The following is a 26,856-nucleotide window of genomic DNA, read 5'->3' as shown; positions in this document are numbered from 1 at the left end:
GCTTCAACGCATTTGAACTGGATCAGCGCGCACACCAGCATGGCTCCACAAGATCAGACTTTTTGCGATGCCGTTGTGCCCAAATTTCAAGAAAAGTGGTGATATAGAACACCATTTGCTTCATGGTTGTGAACTTAATAAGAAACGGCGATGTTTATTTGAGGAACTGCAACGTTTAGGGCGTGTTCACTTGGCATCGAAGAGCGCGAAAGCAGTGAAACTCTCCGGAAACCGTTTCATTTCACCGCCTAAGTGGTCGGAAAACTTCGCCGTGAGGCCGGCGTGCAAGAATCGGTGCGAGACTAATTTTCCGCCACGCGAAAGCGAATCCGGTTTCCGCTTCACTTGTTTGGCTGTGCTATATCAAACCATGTGATCTAACGATAGTATATTCTTGTAGACTGCAATTTAACCAGAGGGCCATAGATTGGCGGCAAATGCATCAGCGGGGGCACACATCGACTCAATTCACAAACTACCCGTTCAACAAGACGAAACTTGACGGCCTCAACAAGAACGCGTTCATCGAGAACCTGGTTTGGATTACGATCACCGAGTACTCTGTAATAAGATGGTGCTGCAGCAGCCAGTCGCCATGCCCCAACGTGTCTCGCTTTGAAGTACAGACGGCTGAATCAGCCTCGGCTTCTGCCGGTGCGTTCGTTCGTGCCGTTTCTGCTGGTGTATTTCCCGAAACAACGTTTGAAAAGGTGCGAGCTGTTTCTTTTTGGTACTTCGCGTGAATAACTAGAATTTGGTACGAACTTTATTTCTCGTAAAGCAGGTAAAATTGAATCAATTATCAAGGTAGGATTATCAAGGCTGGATGGGGCAATTATCAAGGCTGGATAGGGCAGAACGAATGTGAACATCTTCGACGTGCGCGGTTGCGGTTTCCGATTGCTCTGGCGTTTTCGCTCTTACTACACTTTTCAAGTGAATGCACCCTTGGGCTCGCCTTGTGACAGCGTAACTGATGTTGTGTTTCCGTGTGGTCACAGAATCACCAGGAAGCAGGTGTCGCGAATTTTCTTGAAGTTTTGGAATTCTACGAATCTCGCACGTGACTGGTGATGAGTGAGAATTATAATTAGTGAGATAGGGGTACCAGCACAATACTGCCTGCGAAATAGCACGGAGGTCCCCGGCTTATACACGCTTACGTCGACCTACGCCCGACTTGAAAGCCTGCCCATGCTTCGTTAAAAAAAAAAACGAAAGGACAACAGTTGCAATTAGTAAAAAGGTTATCACGCGAGGCAATTCACTGTAAGCTGCGCAAGGCTAGATCCACCGGCTACCTACAACACCCTATAGTCCTAATCATGTATCGTGTGGGGGAAAGAAACTGATCCAGCGGATGGACACATAGCGCAGCTAGACGACAATTTCAGCAGCTACGGTCCATCGTGCATTGCGAAAGCGCATAGAGGGTGGTTCTTATTTTAAATTTAGCTTAATCAGCTGAATAAAAATAACCAGTATGCAGCTGACAAATAGGCACAATATAGTATGCTTTCAATACAGCGTAAATAGAGAAGACCCATCTGTCAGCTCCGGCAGGGCTCTCACGCAGGCAATGAAAGCGTGCACTGCCGAATCACCGAAACTGAAGTACGTAAGAAGCACGCTATTTTTCACAAAGGTGCCCTCTGATATTCGAAGGATGATGTCATCTCTTGAAAAAAGGGTAACCAACGCTATAGGTTAAGATGAATAGAAGAAACACACAGTGCTTGAACTGCACTTCTAAGTGTGTTATGCATTCAGCTTTTTCGTATCAACTTCTAGCACAGTTTAAGCACAGTTTAGTCTTTCTTCAGTATGATCCAGCAAACCAGACAAATATTAATGCTGTTAATAAGCCTTCGTCTCCTTATTTACCTAATTAATTTGATGGCGATTTCTCCATGTGCTCCGCAAGAAAAAAAACGCCAAGGTGATATTAAGCACTCCGGAGAGGCTCTTTGCAGCTGAATATCAAGAGCGTCAAGTCTCACAGGTGACCAGATGAGACAGCGGAGAAGAAAGGGGTTGGGACGAGAGGTCCCCTTTTTTGAACTGGGCCCTCTTTACTGTTAATCCGGCCCTGCATTCTGTGTTGACAGGAAGGGCAAAAGCCAATTTGGTTGATCGGTAGAATCTGACGCTCCTCTACAAATTTTGTGACTCGCTTGAGTATTACGTGTTGGTCCACCTTACCAACGCTGGACGTGAGTGAGTTGGGACGAAGTGAGCCTAGCGCTAACGATTTACCCGGCTGAGGGATAAATACGATGATTGCCTCGCGCCATTCACGCGGGACGTTACCGGTCTCCCACATTTTGTTAATGTGCTGGGTGAGAAGTTCAATGTCCTCCTCGGCGAAATTTTTGAGAAGCTTATTCTTTATGCCATCCGGGGCCGTCGCCGAGTGGCAGTTGATTGTGGAGATGGCAGCCCGAACCTTGATGCAAGTGAAGGGGGATTCGAACAGATCCTCCTCCGTATTGTTTGGGGCAGGCAGGTAATCGAATGGGGAGCTGAGTTAGGTACATAAGTAATGAGTAGACAGCTCGTAGGTGATTTGAATGTTGGTCTTACCCGAGAATAACCCCCGTATTATATAACTTCCCTTCACTCAACGCTTCACCTTCACTTGAGAAAGCCGATGGCAGCACAGTCTTTAGGCACGGCAAGTCACTGCATATCACCGGTCATCTGCTGCAATTCTTGAGTAGCGCAGGGTCATTTTGAGCCGAGCTGCGACGCAGTGCTCAACTCTGTCAAGTGAAGGGGGAAAGTCGAGTCGAGGAGCGCTTGTGAATATGGGGGTGAGTTTGTGTATTAGTCTGCCTATCATGAATCGCTGAGACGGTTTCGACTGTTTGTCACCTAGTAAGTATTTCAACACGTTGTATTTGGCCCCATTTCGTATTTGACCATCAACCGGGTTACACACTTCGTCCCGTTGCGGACGTTCTAGATTACGACTATGTTCCTCGATTTGGCGACTAAGGTAAGCTATATCTTTTTACGAGTGTTACGATCGAGCTTTTTCGTGCGCCATTTTGCGTGCAGTGATTTGTTCGCTCCGAGTATAGGTGAGCTAGCCAGCTATCTACGCACTCGACCTCCAGTTCAGTTTCAACGTACTTAGTCGAATTTGCAACATCCTCTTTTATATGCAAGGAGTTCTGGTAGAGTTTCGTAGTGAGTGTGTTCGCGTTTCCTGAGCTCTCTAAAGCGTTCCAGTTCGTGATGCGCAACTGTCAAATTTTGTTTGTAGATACGTTTAGGATCATCTGTATAATATAACGATCACTCCCGCGATTCTCCCCCAGGTTAATCTACGTGAGTTGTCCCGCGTGTCTGACCATAGTGAGTCCGGGGTGCTATCACGCGTAACCAAGTTGCCTACCTGTGTAGCGGAAGTGGGATCGGTTAAGAGCGTGAGTCTATGTGTGTGCATTAGCGATACAAGAGCAGTACCCTTACGGGAACAGCCGGGGTACTAATGTCAGGATGCGGGGCGTTGAAATCTCCTGTGATTATGAGCATGTGGTACCCTGCAATTTCGATCGCTCGCTGAAAAAAGGACCTGAAATGTACCTTGCTTGTTTTTGGGTGTACTCCTTACTTTGAGAACAGAGACTGACTCTTTAGGCGTGGAATTTGGGATTAACTCTATGCTAATGTGTTCGTGTTAGAGATTTGGGTGGACCTCATGGCCAACATATGCGTACAATTTGGTGATTAGCGTTGCTATCCCTCGCGTCCCTGCTCGATAGTCCGGTTTGGTGCGAGGGGCACGCGAAATGGGCTCGGTGGTTAGCGTTTCTTGAAATAGAATTACGCCAGGCCGATTGGCACTATACTCGGTGACGTTTTGTGGCAGCAGAGGCAAGGCTACGAAGCGCAAGCACGCCCTTCTTTACTACACTTCTGCGTGTAGTCCATGAACGCTAACTTTTTTATAGTGCGTAGCAATAGTGAAAAATATAAAAAATGAGAAATGTAAATAATATGGTCAAGATTGTTCGCATTGTTATTAGAAAGCATAACCTGCGCAGGTTTTTTGTCCTTTGCTGCTTAAAGTTTTCTGGTACCTTTTCACCGTTTTCTGCCCCAGTGAACAACGATAGCGTCGCTCCATTGCAGCAAGTTCACATCAAAGCTTGTGAGCGAGTACGATTGCGTGTTCATTCGGCGATTTGTATTCATCGAGCAGAGAGTAGCGAAGACAGTGGTGCGTCGGGACATGCAATCACCGAGAATTTGTAAGCGAGTAATATCATCAGCGAAAGTGGGACTTCAATCGCTATAGCCGCCTTGAAAGTGACACCGGCAACCTGCCAGTCTTCAGCAACTCCAGCTGCTTGAAAAAAAAAAGTGCGATTGGAAACTGTTTGTAAAACCAATGACCATTATTTTTCTAAATAGCTCAGCATACATGGTCGGTGTGTCAGCTGCCTAATTTTGTTGATACGATAACGCTGCAGATCGCGTTCTGTAGCACCGCTCCCGTCGGCGTCAACAGAGGGAGTCGTTTGTTGCCCTTTGCCGGAGTAATAGACGTGTTGATGTACATTATCCTGTTGACTGTTTAAAAACAGCGTTGTTGGCCGAGTAAAGATTTCATTTCATCCACTTCGATTTTACGAACGTCAGACGCCTGCTCATGACCAATTGATGCCAAGATTTCTTCTTCTCATCGTTGCCTTCGTGTCCCCCCAAAATAATGTGAGCATCTCCAGAAAGGTTTCGCGTCTCTAAAGAAGGAAAGCAATGATGTGGACCAAGTATGCATTGAAATTAAGGAAATGATTTTTTGGCGTTGCGTTGTTTCAATCGCCCAGTACCAGCTCGGCCGTAACATATTTAAATGCGAAGAATTTCTTAGCGAACTACTGCGACATTTGGCGTATCTATCTATTTATCTATCTATCTATCTATCTATCTATCTATCTATCTATCTATCTATCTATCTATCTATCTATCTATCTATCTATCTATCTATCTATCTATCTATCTATCTATCTATCTATCTATCTATCTATCTATCTATCTATCTATCTATCTATCTATCTATCTATCTATCTATCTATCTATCTATCTATCTATCTATCTATCTATCTATCTATCTATCTATCTATCTATCTATCTATCTATCTATCTATCTATCTATCTATCTATCTATCTATCTATTTATCTATCTATCTATTTATCTATCTATTTATCTATTTATCTATCTATTTATCTATATATCTATTTATCTATTTATCTATTTATCTATCTATTTATCTATTTATCTATTTATCTATTTATCTATCTATTTATCTATCTATCTATCTATCAATGAATCTATCTATCTATCTATCTATCTATCTATCTATCAATCAATCAATGAATCTATCTATCTATCAATCAATCAATGAATCTATCTATCTATCTATTTAGCCGCCTATGACTTTAAGCTCTCCTGGCTGTTTCGATAATGGCATCAATACCAAAATTGATGTGGCATAAAATGACTGTATAAGGAGCTTAATTGACTGGTCATAACATAAAACGCATGACATGTATTTAATGAAAGTCATGCTTTACATTTCGTGGTCTTGCTGCTCTTGTGGTGGTTTCGTTCACATGACATGTCGCGAAACTGGTATGGTATGACATGACTGCATGGCGAACCCAAGTGACAGAACCTAACATGAAAATCATGACATGCGTATCATGTAACAACATGACTACGTGCCACACTTATGATACGCTCGCAGCCATTTCGCTATATTCGCATTGACCAAATTTAGTATTACGGAACGAGAATGAATGACAAAGGCATGTGACTGATGCAAACATGATAATCATGAGATGCGTGCCATGTCAGAATATGGCTACATGCCACACTCATCACGCGCTCGCGGCCGTTCCGCTATCTTCACATATACCGAATTAGGTGTTACGTGACGTCAATGGATGACGAAGATATATGACTGGCGGAAACATGATAATCATGACATGCGTGTCATTCAAACATGACTACATTCTACGCTCATAGCGCGCTCGCTGCCATTTTGCTGGCTCCACATATACCAAATTTGGTATCACATGACGTGAGTAGGCGACGAAGGTAATGACGCGCCTACACAAAATAATCATGATATGCATGTCATGTGAAACATGATTACATTCTAGGCTAATAGCGCACTCGCGGCCGTTTCACTTGCTCTACATACACCAAATTTGGTATCACATGATGTGAATAGACAACAAAGATAAAGAGTACGTATAAACATCATTATCATGACAAGCTTGTAATGCAAAATATTACTACATGCTATGCTCATAGCTTGCTGGTGGCCATTTCTCTAGCTCCACATATCACGTTAAGTGATACTAAATTTTGTATCACAAGATGGGAATAGACGACGAAGGTGAGTGATACGTCCAAATATGAAACTCGTAGCATAGAAGTCAGGCATGGAATAGTTTACGTCCGCCTCGTAACGCTGTACTGATTTTTGAATTAACATCAACCTTCCTCATTCGTGCTTCGCATATCATCGATTCCCACAGTGCGTGGGATCTGCCAATTCAAAAAAAAATCTGAATGTTTCGAAAAGTTCATTCGTGTTAAACTTCATAAAAATTAATATTTTATTTATTTGCTCCAAAATATATGCAAGATGTATTGCATGGTCGTGCAAAAAAGTACCTTGGATGCGCTTGCGAAACCAAAACCGAAATCGGATAAAAACGGACAACTTGCCGTAGTAACACATGTGCAGAAGCACCACCCGTAGCTTTGGCTGTGCTGCCACAGAAAGTTGTCACCGAGTATTCGCAATTTTTGTAGACTGTCGCGCCGCCTAGCGGAATTCAGGAGCGTCCTATCAAGAATGATCAGTAGGCTGACGCTCCCAATGCTCCCTTGTTTGGCGGTGCTAGCAGCAGTGTTAACGCGTTAGGAAAAAAACGAATGCAAACCACTTTGCATGTATTGTGCACCAGTGAATATACTGGACCGTTCATGAAACAATAAATCCGCTGCGTTCTTTAGAGAGGTGAAGTTTTCGTGAAAATTTGTGGCAACTCATGTTTTAGATTATAGCCCGCCGAGTACACATATCAGCTTCGCGAGATTTTTCGCAGCCACTTCGAAAGGGTAAATGTTATTGTTTGACCATTCCAGTTAAACCTCGCCTTTTTTACGTCCGTATAGCATTCGTCAATGGTTTTGTAATGCATTCTTCTCATAAGATTCATTTTACAGGAAAAGAAGCGGGCTCGCAATTTGCGTTTCCAAACCTTGGCCTACGCTGCGCCGCCTGTTTTTTTACGCCTGTTGATACATGGCAGCATACGGCAAGTGATTATCTTTTTGCCGGGTATCGGAGCGAAAGGATCTCCGCACTCTCAGATAATCGTGGTGTGTGACTGTGTGTGGGTGATGTGCGTGGTGAATGACGCGTTGTTAGTGCTATAGAAGTGGTTTTGCGGAGAGAATTCCTCAGATTATTTTCAGCGGTGATGTTAAAAAAAAAACCGTCTTGACGTCAAGGATTTTTGCTGAACGTAGGTGGTCGTCAACGCTGAGAGTGACAGCGACTATAAGAGATCAGCTGCTAGCTCACAAGCAGAGTTGCACTGCACGTCTCGTCGGGCGTTAATGTTTTTCACGCTAGTAAGTCACTTTGATTGCATCTATTATGTATTGTTCTCTGCGCGCTGAACACTTCAAGCTTTGGGTCTATGATGCTGCAAGGACGTGAAGATCTGCGTCCGTCATCCACCGCAGCAAGTTCTCACGTGCTGACGTTTCGCCGCCTTCCATAAAGCAGCGGCTTTGTTTTTCCAACGTAAGTTCCTTGTGCCTGAGCAACTTCTCTCGGAGTTTCAGCGATTTTGTACCCAATGCAAGTAGGTCAAGCAAAATTTCGTCCATCATCACTCAACACGTGTAAAACAGCACTTGCCTCTTCAGTGCGCGGAAAAATAGTTCGAAAGGTTGAGCTTCGCTTTATAGTTGAGGCAGGAAGACCTAGCGCTCATGGACTGTAATCTCTTGCTCGACGTCGTATCTCTCAAGCTGGGCTTGAGAGATACGACGATAGTCTCGCTAGTCTTCGCCTTCAGCAAACGTAAGGTTGGTGCAGACTTCAAGAGGTTCGTTACTGGCCTTGCTGAAGAAAGCGCCATTTTTGCTACCTCTGATCTCGGTTTCTTCAATGGCTCCGAGACTGAGTCAAATGTTTGCTCGAAGGGCTTCCACGTTTTTCCCCCGTGGTCGAGAGACCCAGAGGCTCCGGTGGCTTGATGTACTCGATGCTTTGCTTCTAATGTCATCTTGGAAGCTGAGGGATGTGCAGTTGCTATGAAGATTTTGTATTAAGACAAGACTTCAGTTTCGCACTTTTTACAGTTTTTATACTACGGGCCTTGGTAAATGAAACAAATACGCATGTCATGACAGTAGTCAACGTCTGTATTTATTGTCGTCAGTCTTTTATACTAAAAATAGAGAAAGAAGAGTCATGGAGCGGCAAGGGGTTCACTAGGTACTAAAGAAAGAACAGCAATGGCGTGGTTGTTAGAGTATCAGCCTCGCGTGCATGAGCTTTGTGGTTAAGATTGCGGTGCCGTGCAGTTCCCAACTGGAATAAAAAAAAAAAATCCGCGTGATGATGGAATAGCACTAAGAGGCCTGGGATGTTGCCTCACCGGTGATCACCGGCGGTAATGTACTCCCTCACCAGTGAAAGATTGGACACCCTGGTGCAGTATTTGGCCACTATTTCTCACATGTTTACATCAATAACACACAAACCCCAGTTCGCAGTGGCTGCTAAACAGCTGACCATGGCGGGGGTCAGATCTGCAAAGCAGCAGATGGTGCTAAGAATCTCTGGGTCAAGACAGGCCGCAATTGGAACCTCAGATTGGCAACGTTAACCGTTAGAATGTTATCTAGTGATGCAACTCCAGCTGTATCATTCGAAGAGTTAGAGGGTGTTAAATGGGACGTATTAGGGCTCAATGAGGTCAGAAGGACAGATGAGAGCTATGCAGTGCTACAGAATGGGCACGTCCTTTCCTATCGAAGCATGGCTTACAGAACAGAACTCGGAGTGTGGTTCCTTATCGACAAAAATATAGCTCGTAACATAAAGAAATACTGTAGCAATAATAAACTGGTGGTACGTATCATAAATAAAATCAATAGGAGATACAAGATGAAGGCGGCACAGGCTTCCGCACCTAGATTCAGCCATGATGACGCGCTAGATGAAAGCTTCTATGAGGACGTGGAATCGGCAAGTGACTAAAGTAAAAACATTGTATATTATACTGATGAGTGACTTCAATGCTAAGGTAGAGAAAAAGCAGGCTGGAGATCATGCTGTAGGAAATTATGACACCGGTACAAGAAATGCCAGAGGGGAGTTATTAGCAGAATTCGCAGAACGCGAAATTTACGGACTTTGAATGCGTTTAACTGAAAAAGAAGAACCCGCAAGTGGACGTAAAGGAGTTCTAATGGCGAGAATAAGAACAAAATAGACATTATACTGACTGCACATCTAGGCATCGTACATGATGCGGATGCGCTTGGCAAGATAAGATGCAGTGACAATAGAATGGTAAGGTCCCGAATTCGCCTAGTCTTGAAGAATCAACGACAGAAAGTGATACGCGAGAAGTCAATAAATTAGCTAGCACCGAGAGGGAAAGTACAAGTATTCAGAGTCTCGCTTCAAAATAGATACTCGGCTCTTATCGATGAAACCAGCCTTAGTGTTGACGCAAGCAATGATATTCCGACGGGTATCATTCTGGACCTTGCAGTTGAAATTGGAGGTACAGTAATTAGTCAGAACACTGTCAATCTGTTTCAGGAGGAGAAACTCATTGAGAAAGTCAAAGCGTGAAAGTCTCGAACACGATAGAGAAAACAGAAATGGTGGAGCTTTCGAAGCTGATTATTAAGCGTAAGGTATCCGATGTGAAAAAGTATAACATGGATAGAATTGAACACATACTAATAAATGGACGAAGTGAGAAAGCAGTAAAGAGGAAACTTGGAATAAGCGAGAGCCAGATGTTTGAACTAAGGGACAAGGAAGGCAAAGTAACTACCAATATGAATGGAATAGTTAAAATAGCAGAGGAGTTTTACAGAGATTTGTACAGTAACCAAAACAACCACGATCATAATGTAAGAATTAGCAGCAAGCCAGGTTGCCCCCCCACCAATAATAAAAGAAAAAGCCAGAAAAGCTTTGGAGAGCATGCAAAGAGGCAGAACTCCTGGTGAGGATCAGGTGACATCAGATCTGCTGAAAGATGAAGGACAGATTGTGTTAGAAAAACTAGCCATCCTGTTCACGAAGTGTCTCCTGACGGGGAGGGTACCGGAATCTCGGAAGAATGCTATCATAATCTTAATACATAGGAAGAAATATGACAAGGATCTGAAGTATTACAGGCCTTTAAGCTTGCTGTCTGGCACATACAAGCTAATTTTACAAAGATACATTGCTAGCAGAATTATGACATTATAATTCAATAAACCAAAGAACAAGCAGAATTCGAACATGCTACTAAAAAATCGCCCACGTTCATACTATCAATCAGGCAATAGAGAAATGCTCAGAATACAGCCGACCACTATACATAACCTTCATAGATTACGAGACGGCAATTGATTGAGTAGAAATATCAGAAGTCATGCAGACACTGCAGAATCAGGCTGTCAACCAAGCATACATAAACATCCTGGAATAAATAATAGAGGATAAGCTGCCACCATAGTGCTCCATGAAGAAAGCGATGGAACACACATAAAGAAGGGTGTAAGAAGAGGGGATACAATCTCCCTGATGCTATTTACCGCGTGCTTACAGGAGGTTTTCAGAGGCCTAGGATGAGAAGAGTTAGAGATAAGAGATAATAGAGAGTACCTCGGTAATCTGCCCTTCACAGATGTCATTGCATTGCTGAGTAACTCAGGGGACAAATTGCAAGTCATGATTAGTGAATTAGGCAAGGAGAGCAGAAAGGTGGGTCTTAGTATATTCTGCGGAAAACGAAAGGAATGTACTACAACCTCGGAAGAGAACAGCACTTCGAGATTGGTATAAGTGCACTTGAAGTAGTAAAGGACTACGACTACGTTAGCGCAGAAAATAACCGCGGAGCCGAACCTTGAGATGGCAGTAACGAGAAGAAGAAGAATCAAATAAAGCACATTCAGCAAGTACTCTCAAATTATGACTGGTAGTTGGCCAGTATCCATCAAGAGGAAGGCATATAACAGCTGCATCTTGCCGGTACTTACCTACGGCGCAGAAACCTGAAGGCTTACAAAGAGGGTTCAGCTTAAATTGAGGACGACGCCGCGAGCGATGGAAACGATAATGGCACGTGTAACGTTAGAAGACAAGAAGAAATCGGAGTGGATCAGAGAACAAACCGGAGCTAAGGATATCATAGTTGAAATAAAGAAGAAATGGACATAGGCCGGGCATGTTGCGCGTAGGCAGGATAACTGCTTGTCATTAAGGATAACTGAGTGGATTCTCAGAGAAGGCAAGTGGATTACGACGATACAAAAAATTAGGTGGGCAGATGAGATTAGAAAGTTTGCGGGTACAAATTGGCAGCAGCGAGCACGGGACCGAGTTTACTAGTAGATGATGGAAGAGGGCCTTCTCCTTCAGTGAACGTAGTCAGGCTGATGATGATGATGATGATGATGATGATGATGATGATGATGATGATGAAAGAAGGGGACACGTGGTTCAGAAAAGATAGGTAGCTTGCATTTTGTATTATAGTATGATGCAAGGTATACAACGACATTCATACCATGTGATTAGAGACAGACTTTATAGTTTCACTAGAGTACTGTGTAGACACAAGATATCCGCACCACCCAGTTATTGCCACGTGGTGACCAGCAAATTTATCCTAACGGCCCGGTCAGGGCCACACTGGATGGCCAGTATTTGGTAATAATAGTTTACACAGGGCAGAAGCACGTCCCACTTGGCCTCTATGTAAGTCGTGCCGAGCGAACCGCGCTGCCGAGGTATGTGCGCTATAGCAGCGGCCTGCCCGCTAGCAGAGCAAGCATTGTCGGGGTGTTATGGCCAGTTAGTTTTGTTCACCATATATGGAAGTTTTTTATTGCTAACTTTGGCATATAACAACTTAAAGCAACGTGTAGAACAACGCCCAGACGTTAATGACTTGTGAGATAGGTAGGCACACAGGCATATAGACAAGGTCAAAGTGTTGTTGTTCTCTAAAAATTGCTTGGCATTTGGGATTCCGCCAGGCGCCGTGCAATATGCTAAACGTTGTTACATGATGGAGAGTGGTCTGTGCCCCATGGTTTCACTATGCTCAATATGCTCAGGCTGATTCAAATTTGTGTAAATGAAGTAGTCGGATACATGACTTGCGCACGCAAAAAACGTTGACCACGCTGTGGCGCCAAAGTGTAGCTTATGCTCTGATGTAACGTCTAACTGAATGCAATGACAATGCATTGGACAAAAAAAGTCGTAACGCTGAAACTTATTGTGCCCTAACTTGGAGCATCCATCACAAAAGAGAATGCATTGGAATAAGAAGCGAAGCGACGCAGCAGAAGTGCTAACGCGATACACGTGTGGAAGGCTGCTAGTGGCCTCTGAGGTACTTACACATGAGCCATAATCCTGGAGGTTTGCAAAATGGCTTCATCTTGAACTGAGCACGACGAAGCGAGCCATGGAAAGAAAACGAAAGGCGAGAACTTGACGGCGAAAGAAGAGGAGAAAGGCTTAGGGAGCAAATGCTTGTTAACGACATCCTAGTCGAAATCAAGCAGAAATCGGCATAGGTTGAACATGTTGCTAGAAGGCAAGATAACGGCTGGTCACTAAGAGTAACACAGGTGACTAAATGAACTAGGATATCTGGGTATTCATTGCAGGAACAGCGCATACACACCTCAATTTGAAAGCGCGGGTGTCGTGTCAAAATCAAAAGACAGAATAACAAAGGAGGTTGTTGAAGCCCCAGAAATAAAACAGCTAGGTAAATACTAGGTCAGCATGGCGTTCGTTGTGCTCCCAGCAACAGATTCCAGATTTCTTAAAGCAACCATATTGCACGCGCTTTGGGAGTGACTGCGATTCTCTGTCATATAGTTTTATATTTTGCCATCGTTTGTTCATTTATGTCTAGCCAGTATAAGTACTTATATTGCACAACTGCTGAATAAACCCCCAGTTTTTAGGCGCCCTGTGTTTCTTTCGCATCATCTCGGGTGGTCCCTTGAAACAGTGCCAGCGAAAAGCTGGCACTGTTTCATTGGCATTGTTTTATTAAACATAACTGAGGCATTCATTAAACTAGGTTATTTTTCAGTAACTGCAATGAACGTACGATACATTAGGTTTTCTATTACCAGGCATGTTCTTCCAAAGTGCTGCTGATAAGCTTTGAATCATGTGTTTTTCACATATAGCGTGTAGGTATGGCATGATATTGCATTTTGCAGGCATAGCGGCATCTTTATGTGCTTTGCGGTAAGTGGTAAATCCACATTTCTAACGCAACTGAAACTGACGCAGCGACTCTCCGGAACACAGTAGTCAGCGGCGGGGCGATTTCGGCGAAGTACTGGCCGATTTCAAGCTACATCCTCCAGCAGTGCGCAGCTACACAAAGCTGGCCACCAGCTTGGAGCCCTTGGAGGCGTTGCGAGAGGTCACCGTGACCAGCACCAGGGGAGACCACCATGGTAGTCTGCAGTCACTGGTCAATTTCGTGCACATAAAGCCAATGAATCACGCTAGTCAGAGGTGAGCAGTGTATACGAATATTGTCATGTTATTTGGATCCAGTGAATAGTAAGGTGAACTCCACGAGGACATAGATAAACACAGAAAATAAGACATTTATTCTGGGCCTTTTGACTTCTGTACTTGAAAACGATCGGTTCCGAGTGGGAACGTCGAGAATAAATGCAAATTTGTTGTATTTTTTTACCTTGCGTGTGCGCTTCATGTTTATTCGTAGAGCTATTATAACTTCAATTTACCAATGCTGGGGTTATGAAAGTATGTTTGCCTCAGTGAAACTATGTTATCTAAATTTCAATGAGTGTGATTTCATTTTAAATCAATGAGCTTCATACAATAACTCAAAAAGCAAAGTTTTCTGTGATCGTTGCATCGCCATGAGAATGATGAGAAGTACTACACCCTTCGCATTTGATAACGTTAACTAGCGAACTGTCTACAGATAATTCAGATCTGAAGGAGCTTGTGGTCGGGGATGGTCCCTTGCCTATCGTCGTAGCCATGCTAGTACTCGGAGGGCCTACTAGATAACTGTAGCAGAGGCACTGCGAGCATTTGAGTTGGATGGAGGCGTTTACGAGGAAAGTGAGACGACTGCGCAGATAAGTGTTTTGGCGAGGTTCACGTTTGCTTGTATTATGTGATAAGGCAGTAGTGTAAACGTTTAGTTTCCTTATCACAACGTACGGCTGTGGGAGGGGGGGGGGGTTAGTGGCTTAATATTTTTCTTGTTTTGAGGGTTTTTCCTCACACCACGTGGCAGGGCTGCACGTACACCAACCACGTGAGGTTTGGTACTGCCGTTTTAGGGGCGAAGCTCCTTAAAGTGGAGCCTGTTCGTCCCTCGTAGTAGTCGTAGTCGTAGTGTGTAACCAGTCTTACGTTTTGACCTGCAAGGTGGTGCCTGTTGGAGATTTCTCACGTGCATTGTTGAACAATAAAAAATTCGCAGCGTGCGCGTTAACTAAAAGCCGAATTATCCTGTGTCTTATTCCCCATTAGCAGCCATTAGCATGTACGTTGAGCACCCTATAACAAGAAAGGGTTGCTACGTTATTCTCGCTGGGCGTAACCTCTTTGGTTTTAGAAAAGTTTAGCAAGCGTTGGGCTGCAGTGCCATGAATACAGTGAGCTTGTATATACCATGAACTTGAGGTGGTTAAAAGTGGGAAGTAGGCACCAAGTGCAAGCCGTAAAAAAGTGTGCGTGTGCCACCTCTCCTTTAGTCCTTGGAATGTCCGCCGGATGGCGGTGCTTCAATATGGGGAATATATGATGAAAATATGCGAGATGGTGGTACTTGGAGTGTTGAATAGATGGACGAACGGACGCACAGACAGATGCACAAGCGGACGCACGAATGGCTGCACTGACGAATGGACGCATGGACGGACGCAGGGGCGGATGCATGGACGAACGCAGGGATGGACGCACAGATGGACGTGCGGACGCACGAACAGACGCACGCGCGGACGGGTGGATGGACGCACAGACGGTCACACAGATGGACGCATGAACGGACGGAAGCCAGAACGAATGGACGGATGGCTGCTACTCCCCACTCTCCATCCTTCACTCCGTGGATATGCTGCCATTTTTTTTTTTGTTGAAACTTAGGGCAGTGGTTGTCGTACACCACGTCCTGTGGATATCATCAAGTGGGACGATTTCACTATACGTGAACACTGGTGAACTGGTGTAGCCATGGTGTAAAATATTGTAGATTGTTCAGGAAGGGGGGGGGGGGGGAGTGGCTATAAAAATTGAGGTTAGTGCGAAGGAGAAAGCACAGAAAACTAACCCCAAGTCTAGACAATTTTAGGTGGAGAAAAAATTGGGGAAATGATGGTTGGCAGGAGTGAATGGACGATGAGAAACGCTCAGATGAAAGTGCGTTGGCGACAGAGAAAAAAAAATGTCAGCATATCCATGGAGTGAATGATGGAGAGTGGGGCGAAGCATCCGTCCGTCCATTCGTTCTTGCTTCCGTCCGTTCATGCGTCCACCTGTGTGACCGTCCATGCGTCTATCCGACCATCCGTGCGTGCGTCTGTTCGTGCGTCCGCACGTCCTTATGTGCGTCCGTCCCTGCAATCATCCTTTCATCCGCCCCTGCGTCCGTCCATGCGTCCATCCGTCTTTGCAGCCATCCGTGCGTCCATCTGTGCATCTGTCTGAGTGTCCGTTCGTCCATCTATTCAACACTCCAAGTACCACCATGTCGCATCTTTTCCCCATAATTTCCCATAAAGAAGCACCGCCATCAGGCGGACGTTCCAAGGACTAAAGAAGGGGGTGGCACACGCACACTTTCTTACGGCTTGCGCTTAGTGCCCACTTCCCACCTTTAGCCACATCGAGTTCATGGTATACACTAGCTCACTGTATTCATGGCACTGCGGGCCAACGCTAGCTAAACCTTTCTAAAACCAAGGAGGTTACGCCCAGCGAGTATAACGTAGCAATCCTTTCTTGTCAGATAGGGCTCAACGTACATATCAATGGCTGCTAATGGGGAATGAAAGACAGGAGAATTCGGCTTTTACTTTCTTACGGCTTGCGCTTCGAATCTACTTCCCACCTTTAACCACCTCGAGTTCATTATGTACTAGTTCACTGTAATCATGGCACAGCGGCTCAACACTCGCTAAGCCGTTCTAAAACCGAAGAGGTTACGTCCAGCGAGTATAACGTCGCAACTCTCTCTTGTCAGATAGTGCTTAATGTACATGCCAATGATTTCTAATGGGGAATGAGAGACAGGAAAATTTGGCTTTAAGTAAACGCGCACGCTGCGAATTTTTATTGTTCAACAACGCACAGGAGAAATCTCCCACTGACACCACAATGCAGGTCCAAACGTAAGACTGGTTACACTCTACTACGACTACGACTACTGCGAGGGACTAACGGGTGCAGCTTTAAGGACCTTCGCCCCTAAATAAATGCCGCCCGCATCTTCCCTCGGGGGTAACTTGAGTAAATGCGCTGCGGAGTGGCGGGGATATCGCGCGAATGTTGCGCAATTGGGTAAGGTTTGCGAATGCCTAATTGTTGTTTCGTCTTCATTATTCTTATTCGGTCAATAATGTAGAAGAGTTGCCTCCAACGAGTGGTGAGACGCAGATGTTGGATTGCGCCCCAATACTGGTTGAAAGTACTGTTGCTTTCATCACAACAGTTGCTTCCGTCACATCTTCCATCAAACGCCCTTGACGAAATTCTAAACGCGCGATCGGGGTGGCAAGTGAACGGTGGTGCAGTGCCAGCTGTCGGTTTTTTTCTAGCAGACGCTGCCTGCGTCGGCCTTGCGAGGTGAGAAAGGGGGAGAGCGACCACTGGCACGAGACGCAATGTGCGCGCATGCGTACTGGTGATGTCGACGACACCGCCGACGCTGTATTTGCGAGTAGGTGCGACTTTAAATTGCTCCGCAATGAAAAAAGAAATAAGGTGGTGTAACATAAAAGTGAAGCATGTTTTCACAGAGTTGAGCGTTTGTTGTGCATTGTTTCAGCAACAGTAACCAACAGCAAAGTCACTTTCATAAGAGTAAGTAGCTCGGAATTTGCAGCGCAGACCTCAAGCACAAAAGACGCACTAAATTAGCATACAGAAGACGAGCGCGGACTAACGACTGTCACGTTGTTGAAACAAAAAGACAGACGCACAAAACGAGCGCGAACATATGCACAGGACAGCGCGAGCAACTGGGACAATACTTCCATCGTCATGTGTTGTCAGCGCACACCTTTCGTAAACGCAGCCGCAGCGCCAAGCGAAGTGAACTTCGTCCTCTCCTGAATTACGAGTTTCATATGCGCGCCCGCAGGAGAGACCACGCTTAGAGCAACCGCGCTCCATGGAAAGGGCGCTTTTCCGAGACGACGACATTTAAAACAAGCCCAACGCGATCCCCTCACGCTATCTCGCTGTTGATAACAAAAACGCGCTAAAGTTTTGAAGCTCTGAAGACCACTGTACGCTGTAAGGTGTATATAAACGGTTTGCGGTTAGAATACCTACAATTTACGTCTTCTGGAGTAGTGGGTAGTGCCACACGCCACGAATCGAGAAGTTCTTGGTTCGAGGCTCAAAGCTTGGCCAATCACCTACAGTGGGTATGCACCACAGACAATAGAGGAAGAAGAACAAGAGTCCGCGCGACAGATTCTTGCCTTTTCGTTTTTTTCTTTGCATTCTCTTAGTATATATTTTACAACATCACATTGGTAACGAAAATACGACAGCGGGGCCGTGGTGGAGCACGGCATAAAACACTTTCGTGTTAAAACGAGGGCTACAGAAGAAATACTAACTTCAACCGAGAAGAGGCTAGCGAAAGTAGGCAAGACGAACAAGGTAATGAAACCAAGGAGCAGCTGATGGCAAGAACGGTATGGAACTGAGCTCTAGAGTGGTGGAGAACAAAGCAGAATCAGGTTTGGAAAAGACAGGTTCAACGGTACAAGACCTAGGCTCGGCGACGGGGGGGGGAGGGGGGGGGTCCTACAAGCACGAGTAACAGGCAGGTGCAGGACACTTAAGCACTTCAGCATAAAAGTCGGCACCCGCGATAATCGTCGGGGACTCGAATTTATATAGAAGCGCAGCAGCAGTCAAAGAAACTGTAAAGGGCGACAAGAGGGTTTTAATAGGGACGCTCCCAGGACATAAGCTGGGATCAATGACGTAGCAAGCGAGCGCAAAACTCACAAATAAAGCTAATGAACGAAACCTCATGATAATTGTAGCAGGTCGAAACGATGCATTGAACGACGAATTGGCAGGACTGGAAAAGGGGTCGATGACATGCGCGTCATTTCTACTCATGTACGGGTAGCAGTATGCATAATACCAGAGGTACCAGTTTGTGACGGCAACTTGCAAAGAATGATTGCTGACGCAAACAGAGATATGGCAGATGAGTCGAGAGAAAGGCTTTGAGATAGTGCAAATAAACAGAGAGGCTCATAGGTGGGGTGGTTTTCAACAAGACTTCACTTCGATAGAAGGCTTGGCATGAGATGGGTTGGTGACTTGCAGGACGCGCCCTGCCGCGGTGGTCTTGTGGCTGAGGTACTCGGCTGCTGACTCGCAGGTCGCGGGATCGAATCCCGGCTGCGGCGGCTGCATTTCCGATGGAGGCGGAAATGTTGTAGGCCCGTGTGCTCAGATTTGGGTGCACATTAAAGAACCTAGGTGGTCGAAATTTCCGGAGCACTCCACTACGGCGTCTCTCATAATCATTTGGTGGTTTTGGGACGTTAAACCCCACAAATCAAATCAATCGACTTGCAGGACGCGCTGTGGCTTTTTTGGAGGGCACACGGATTCTTCGGTGTCTAGGGTAGATTGTAAGAAGAAAAACAATCATGGGGACTCTGACAGGTGGTATACTGACAAACCAGAGAAAAGGTAAAATAAGGGAGTAGTCGCGTGCAGCAATCAGTTATAATAACATGCTCTATATGGTGTGCGCACGGGGATTTGGAGAGTCGTATACCGTTGGCTTGGCGTAAAAGAGAGCATTGTGCATTAGTTACTGTGGATTTGGCCAAGGCGTATGACAAAGTGGAGCATAAAATACTATTAGAGCAGATAGAAATGTATCATTTATCAAACTACATGACAGCATGGGTAGCACAGTTTTTAAGAGAGAGAGAGTTTTATAGCTTACAAACGGGTTGCAAAGGGGTTATATTGCTTACAAAGGGGTTGTTTTTCTAACAGATATCGGCAATACCGTGGCGTACCACAGGGGGCAGCGCTCTCTTCGGTTTTGTTTAACATCTTCCTCAGTTCGATTTCAACACTTAGCGATATTCATTTATATGTGTATGTAGATGACATTGCTTTCTTTGCGACAAACAGTGATCTGCAAGTACTTTATCAGACATTACAGAATTACCTCAACATGATAGAGGAATGGCTTGAAAAAATTCTAATGATTTTAAACGTAAACAAAAGCGCGCTTCTAGCGTTCTTGTTCAGAGATCCTGCCAACATCTCCCTGATGTATGGCACAAAGCAGATTCCCCAGGTGGATTCACTCAATCACTTAGACATCATATATAACAGCTCGTTAAATTGGAAAAGGCACATTGATCACATTTGGCTCAAAGCAACACGAGCCATGGGGTGGTTACGCAAGCTCAGCAATAGAAAAACAGGGTTGCGAAGAAACACATTGGTAATGATCTATAAAATGTAAATGCGTGCTATCATGGAATTCGGCTGTGTCTTATTTTGGGAAGTGCGACTTACAAAATGAGACCACTAATACTATTAGAAAAGGAAGCTTTACGACTGTGCCTTGAGCTGCCCAAGTTTTTTGCCACCAATGTGCTATACATGGAAGCGCGTCTACCGTCATTGTTGAATAGATTCAAAATGCTTACTATCCAAACATTTTTAAAACTATACACTTTGGCCCAGAGAGAATCGTTTTATGCTTTTATTAAAGAGCCAAGCTTACTTTTTGAAACTTGGTCGTCGCGATTCCACTGCACACAGATCATGTTCGTTCAAGCGCTGCTAGAACTACTGAACGTCAAAATGAAACATATTTCCTCAACATGTAACTATAATTTAGATCTTCAGATAGAATTTGAGAATATTTATCCCTCTAACGCAAAGCAAATGCCATTTCAATATTTAAATGATCGGCTTCAGGATTACTTGGCACACGTGAACATGAACAACATAACTGCAACTGATGCATCCATATCAAATGAAAAGGCTGGGGCAGGTATTTTCTCACATTCCCTTGGCTGGTCCTTTGTTGTTAGACTTCCAGATTACACACCAATATTGACAGCAGAATTATTTGTTTTTGTACTGGCACTACGGAAACTTCCTTTGGGCGAATCAGAAGCTGTCGTAATTACAGATTCTTTTTCAGTATGTGCTGCTCTGTCTTCGGGAGCCGGCTTGACACTTGTGCACATGTTTCGACAACTCATACCGACAAAAATGCAAAACTGCAGCTCTAATGGGTACTAGGCCACCGTGGCATATATCTCAATGAGATGGTGGATGCACTATCCAAAGTATCTCTTAGCGGTCCCCTTATCCCGATTTTGCCTGACACGGCTTACCCGACAGTAATAAGGTTTAGAAACCTCTGTCTGCATGAATGGAACTGCTACTCATTGGATAAATTTCGAGATTTCGCGCATCTAAGATGCTGCTGGAATAGACAGTGGTGCGCAACACGGCAAATGGAAGTTACTTATACAAGATTGCGTTGTAGAATTCCGCAACTCAATTATTATTTCCATAAAGTTGGTCTAAAGGTGCCACCTTTATGTAAGGTTTGTGAAGAAACGGAAACGATAGATCATTTCTTTTTGTCCGGTCGCCGATATTCTTATCAGCGGAAAAAGATACCTGGTAGCTTCACTTGAAAAAATTAGGATTAGAAATAAATGTGTAAGTAATTTTATCGTTTGGCAGCATTAAATTTGGTTTTAGCCACAGGGACGTCTGCTTTGCGGTATTTGACTACATAACTGAAACAAAGTGATTGCCATGTTAAACTGCCTATATATATATATATATATATATATATATATATATATATATATATATATATATATATATATATATATATATATATATATATATATATATATATATATATATATATATATATATATGTATAAGTTATTCTGACGAAGGCCGGTCCCACGGCCGCAACGTAAAGAAACCTTTCTGTTTTTCGACGTGTGTCTTTTTTAAATCATATTATTTACCTGCGTCCAAAAATTTCTTCTCTGCATTATATATATATATATATATATATATATATATATATAGATATATATATATATATATATATATATATATATATATATATATATATATATATATATATATATATATATATATATATATATATATATATTGATAGATAGGTGGGGTTTAACGTCCCAAAACCACCATATGATTATCAGAGACGCCGTTGTGGAGGGCTCGGGAAATTTCGACCACCTGGGGTTTTTAAATATATATATATATATATATATATATATATATATATATATATATATATATATATATATATATATATATATATATATATATATATATATATAAAATTGTGAGCATTCTTTATGCGTTCCATCTTTTCATCTGTACATACTCATCATCACTAGTCAAGCTTAGGTTGTGGGGCACATACTCGAGACAATAAAGAAGAGTCTTGAGGGTACTGGACGCCATCTTACAAGTGGTGGAGAGTGCTGCCCGATTCCTGCGTTCGCTCGCGCTCTCGGACAACCCTAGCGTCTTCTAGAACACATCCCTGGAGCTCCGTCCAGGCCACCGCTTAAACGACCTGGGTTCGGTAATGTCGCAAGCCGACCAGCCTAGCGCAGCAGCTGCGTCACCGCTCCCACAGCCAAAAAACCCTTCTCACCTGGTCACCAGCCCTCAAAAGGATCCTCCGCTGTTCGCAGGGCTTCCGGGCGAGGACTTGGAAGAGTGGCTCGAAGAGTATGACCGCGTGAGTGCCGTCAACAACTGGGATGAGCCTGCGAAACTCACTCGCGTTGAAGTCTACTTGAGTGGCGTCGCAAAAACGTGGTTTTTAAACCACGCTACAGATTGTTTGACATGGCCCGCCTTTACGCGCCAGCTCCGCCAGATTTTCGCCAACCCGTCAGTGCGCTCAGATATCGCCAAGAAAAGGCTTGGTGCACATGTTCGACGCCCCGGCGAGTCTTACACTTCTTGTATCGAAGATGTTCTCGCCATTTGCCGCCGCATCGAAAACCATATGGCGGAAAACGACCGTGTGTGCCACCTGCTAAAATGCATTGCGACTGTCGCTTTTAATGCGCTTGTGTTGCAGAATCCCCAGACCGTAGCCGATGTTTTAGCTACCTGTCAGCGCCTTGAGGAGCTTCAAACCACTTGGGTGCAACCTGATATGCCTGATCTCAGCTCGAGTCATGACACAACAGAGCTGCGTGCACTGATCCGCTCTATCATCCGCAAGGAACTTCATGCACAGGCTTCACCTCGCCCCCTTGATATCCGAACGATGCCACCTGCTACTAGTTTACGCGACGTCGGGAGGGAGGAACTGGCATTGATCACAGGTACACTAGTTCCGAGTTCTCATCCCGTGCCCATTCCAAGTTATGCTCACGTTGCTGCAACGACACCTGCACCCCAGCAAAACCTGGCCTCGATGACAATCTCACCAGTTCCAAGCTCATATCCTGTGGCCATGCCAACTTATGCTGAAGTTGCTGCTAGGACACCTGCACCCCTGCAAAGCCCAATGCAGCTACCTGCGGCCGAATTGCATGGTTCGCGCAACTCACTCGCACCGCGACCATCTTTCCAGCCTTACAACGCCTGGCGCACTTCGCGGCCGACTTGCTTCTATTGCGGCATCCGTGGTCATATTTCAAGGTTTTGTCGACGCCGTCAGCAAGACGAACGACGAAGCTACGATGACTTTGAATGGCAAGACTTCTACCACACTGGACCACCCTATCGCCGACTGTATCAGAACAGCACACGTCGGTCGTCGTCTCCGCAGAACTTTGCCTCAGTTGGCAGTTCCCGTTTCTCACGTCGTCGCTCACCTTCACCAATGCGGCGTTCCTCTTCTCCTCTCCGACCTTCTACTTCAATTCCTGACCGCCAACTGGAAAACTAAACAGTGCAGCTTCGGGAGGGAAAGCTGCATCTTTCGAACTGCGTCAAACTCCTCCGGACCGCCCATCGAATGTTTTATTAGTGTACGTTGAAGGTATACAGACAGAGGCACTGGTAGACACAGGCGCATCACTTTCTGTAATTCGTGCAGACGTTTGTGCCCGCTTGAAAAAAGTTAAGACGCCATACGATGGCCCTCCCCTTCGTTGCGCAGATGGAGTCCCTATTCAGCCTTGAAGTGTTTGCACAGTCCGCGTTTTCATAGATGGCATCCTTCACCACATTCAGTTTCTTGTACTTCCTTGGTGCACTCACACAGTAATTTTAGGATGGGACTTTCTTTCTTCGGCATCAGCTTTCATATCACGTCGCCAGCGAGTAATGGAAATGTCAGCTACTGAGAGTTCATCTGATGTCGATCCATACAGCTTCCGTTTCGTTGCTGCCACTGATTGTTTCATTTCGCCAGGAGATGAACAAATTCTCACGATCACTTCGGATACTATAGTTAACGGTGACGTGTTCATAGCCCCTCGCTCCAAACCGGCGGGGCTTACCATAGCACCCGGCCTTGTGCGGTTTAACGACAGTAAAGCATTGGTCACCACCTTGAACCCAACTTCGACGCCAGTGATGCTGCCCCAAGGCACTGCTGTGAGCTGCTTCGCTGACAGCGAGCCTTTCTCGCTGGTTCCCCTTCACGCAGAATCAACACCTTTGTCTGCTACAACTGATATGAAGGCTGCCACTGTTGCTTTAAATGGCACTATAAGTCTTCACCTCACTGCGGAGCAAAATAGAGACCTCTTAGACCTTCTCCAAAAGCACAGCTCTTTGTTTGACGTACATTCCAAAGTTCTGGGCCGCACCTCCGTTGCAGAGCACAGCATCAAAACCGAAGGCAGCTCCATTGTACGCCGCCACCCATACCGTCTGTCTTCGGCGGAACGGCAAATTATTGAGGAAAACGTCACCGACATGCTCAAACGGGATATTATTCGACCTTAATCCAGCTCTTGGTCGTCTCCTGTGGTGTTGGCCCGGAAAAAGGATGGCTCTGTCCGCTTTTGTGTTGATTACAAAGCGCTCAATAAGATCGCGAAGGAAGACGTATATCCGTTGCCACGCATAGATGATGCCCTGGACTTCCTACAAGGCGCAGAATATTTCTCCAGCCTCGACCTCCGATCCGGGTATGGGCAGATACCTATGCGCGAAGCAGACAAGGAGAAAACAGCGTTTGCGACACCTGACTGGCTTTACGAATTTAACGTCATACCTTTTGGCTTATGCAACGCTCCAGCAACATTCGAGCGCATGATAGATACCATCTTACGTGGTCTCAAATGAAAAACCTGTTTATTTTACTTAGACGACATCTTAATTTATTCTTCTACTTTTCCTCAGCACCTTAAGCGTTTGGACGAAGTTCTAACGTGTATTTGGAACGCAGGTCTACAGATTAATACAAAGAAGTGCCACTTCGCCAGCACAAGCATCAAAGTATTGGGTCACTTTGTCAGCAAATATGGCGTTCGACCCGACCCCGACAAGGTTGCTGTCGTAATTAGTTTTCCACGTCCGGGCAATCAAAAACAATTGCGAAGTTTCGTGGGCCTGGCGTCTTACTTCCACCGCTTCATCCGTCACTTTGCTGCCATTGCGGGGCCGTTACACAAGCTTCTGATGTCAGGAACGGCTTTCACGTGGACTGACGAGTGCGAATGTGCTTTCCAAGCCCTTAAGCGTGCTCTGACATCAGTCCCCATCCTCCATCACTTCGATGAGAGTGCACCCACTTTCCTGCACACAGATGCCAGTGGCCATAAAATTGGTGCTGTCCTCCTCCAGCGCGATGAAACATCACGTGAGCGAGTAGTTGCGTATGCCAGCCACGCACTAACACCTGCGGAGCAGAACTACTCGATAACAGAGCAGGAATGTCTCGCTGTCGTTTGGGCCATCCAGAAATTTTGCCCTTATTTGCACTTCACTGTGATCACCGACCACCATGCCCTATGCTGGTTGTCCTCGCTGAAGAATTTGTCTGGGCGCCTCTGTCGCTGGATACTGCGTTTGCAAGAGTACACTTTTGACGTTGTGTACAGGTCTGGCAAACAGCACCAGGATGCTGACGCTCTCTCTCGCTGCCCTCTGCCACTTTTATCTTCAACCACGAATCCTCAATGCCCCTCAGTTGATCAAGCGGCTTCCTCTTCACCCACGTTATCACCCCTGGCAGTTGCTGGGTCACTGTCTTTAAACAGCAGCGCCCAGTTTGCTGCGTGCCAACGTGACGACCCCTACTGTAACCGCATCATCGGATACTTGAATGGCTCGTCTTCTACACCTAATGCCAGACTACGTCGTCAGTTACGGCAGTTCAAGGTAGAGAACAACGTCCTGCAGCGCTGTACTTACAATGCGGATGGGCATCGGTGGGTGCCAGTACTTCCCCGTTTGCTGCGAGAACAAGTTCTCGAAGCATTGCACGACGACCCATCAGCTGCACACTTAGGATTCCAAAAGACCTACAACCGCGTTAGGAGCCGTTTCTTCTGGCCTGGTCTTTCTACCTTTGTGGCTAATTATGTCGCTTCTTGCACTCTTTGTCAACGCCGGAAACGACCAACTTCAGCTCCTGCTGGCCTATTACAACCCATTACATGTCCCAATACACCTTTTGTCATTGTCGGAATAGACCTTGTCGGGCCACTTCCCGTAACGCTAGCGGGCCACCGCTGGATCGTCACAGCTGTCGACCACCTCACACGATACGCGGAGACTGCTCCTCTACGCACTAGCTCTGCATTAGACGTTGCCGCCTTCTTTTTAGAAGCCATTGTGTTGCGTCATGGTGCACCTCGCGCGTTGTTGAGTGACCAGGGCAAGGCCTTCATGTCCACAATTCTTGACGAAATTCTAAAAACTTGTGACACAGTTCATAAGAACACATCCGCTTACCACCCACAGACAAATGGGCTGACAGAGCGATTCTACCGGACTCTAATCGACATGATATTCATGTACATCGAACCGAACCACGATAATTGGGACAAAATCTTGCCGTTCGTAGCATTTGCACACAACACCGCTGTTGAACGAACCACCGGGTATTCACCTTTCTTCCTCGTCTATGGTCGTGCGCCGACATTCACCATTGACGCCTCTTTCTTCAATGCAACGACAAAAACGTCCACGACTACGCCAGAACATTTCGTCTCCAGGCTCGCTGAGGCACGGCAACGTGCTCAACTCAACACGGAGGCCAGTCAACAAGACCACAAGCAACGCTATGACAGCTTCCGTCGAGACGTCACTTTCGGTCCTGGAGATGAAGTAT

At 45.3% G+C, this 26,856-nt stretch overlaps 1 protein-coding gene across 4 annotated transcripts in view; it reads left to right on the top strand.

Annotated features, from left to right (window-relative positions):
* LOC119181524 (pancreatic triacylglycerol lipase) overlaps window positions 1–26,856 on the top strand; it is a 197,124-nt gene that overhangs the window by 155,869 nt on the left and 14,399 nt on the right. For 3 of the 4 annotated variants that reach the window (XM_075882981.1, XM_075882978.1, XM_075882980.1), the window contains exon 9: window positions 13,608–13,838. The exons of the other annotated variant lie outside the window; for it this stretch is intronic. In XM_075882981.1, coding sequence (XP_075739096.1) covers window positions 13,608–13,838 — 231 coding nt within the window. The remainder of the gene's footprint in view (window positions 1–13,607; window positions 13,839–26,856) is intronic. 4 annotated transcript variants of the gene reach the window in all.

The sequence above is a fragment of the Rhipicephalus microplus genome, unplaced genomic scaffold (genome assembly GCF_043290135.1).
Source record: "Rhipicephalus microplus isolate Deutch F79 unplaced genomic scaffold, USDA_Rmic scaffold_14, whole genome shotgun sequence".
In the NCBI taxonomy this organism is placed as follows: Eukaryota; Metazoa; Arthropoda; class Arachnida; order Ixodida; family Ixodidae; genus Rhipicephalus; species Rhipicephalus microplus.
Note: the sequence above shows the minus strand (reverse complement) of the source record. Positions and strands in the feature narration are given on the sequence as shown.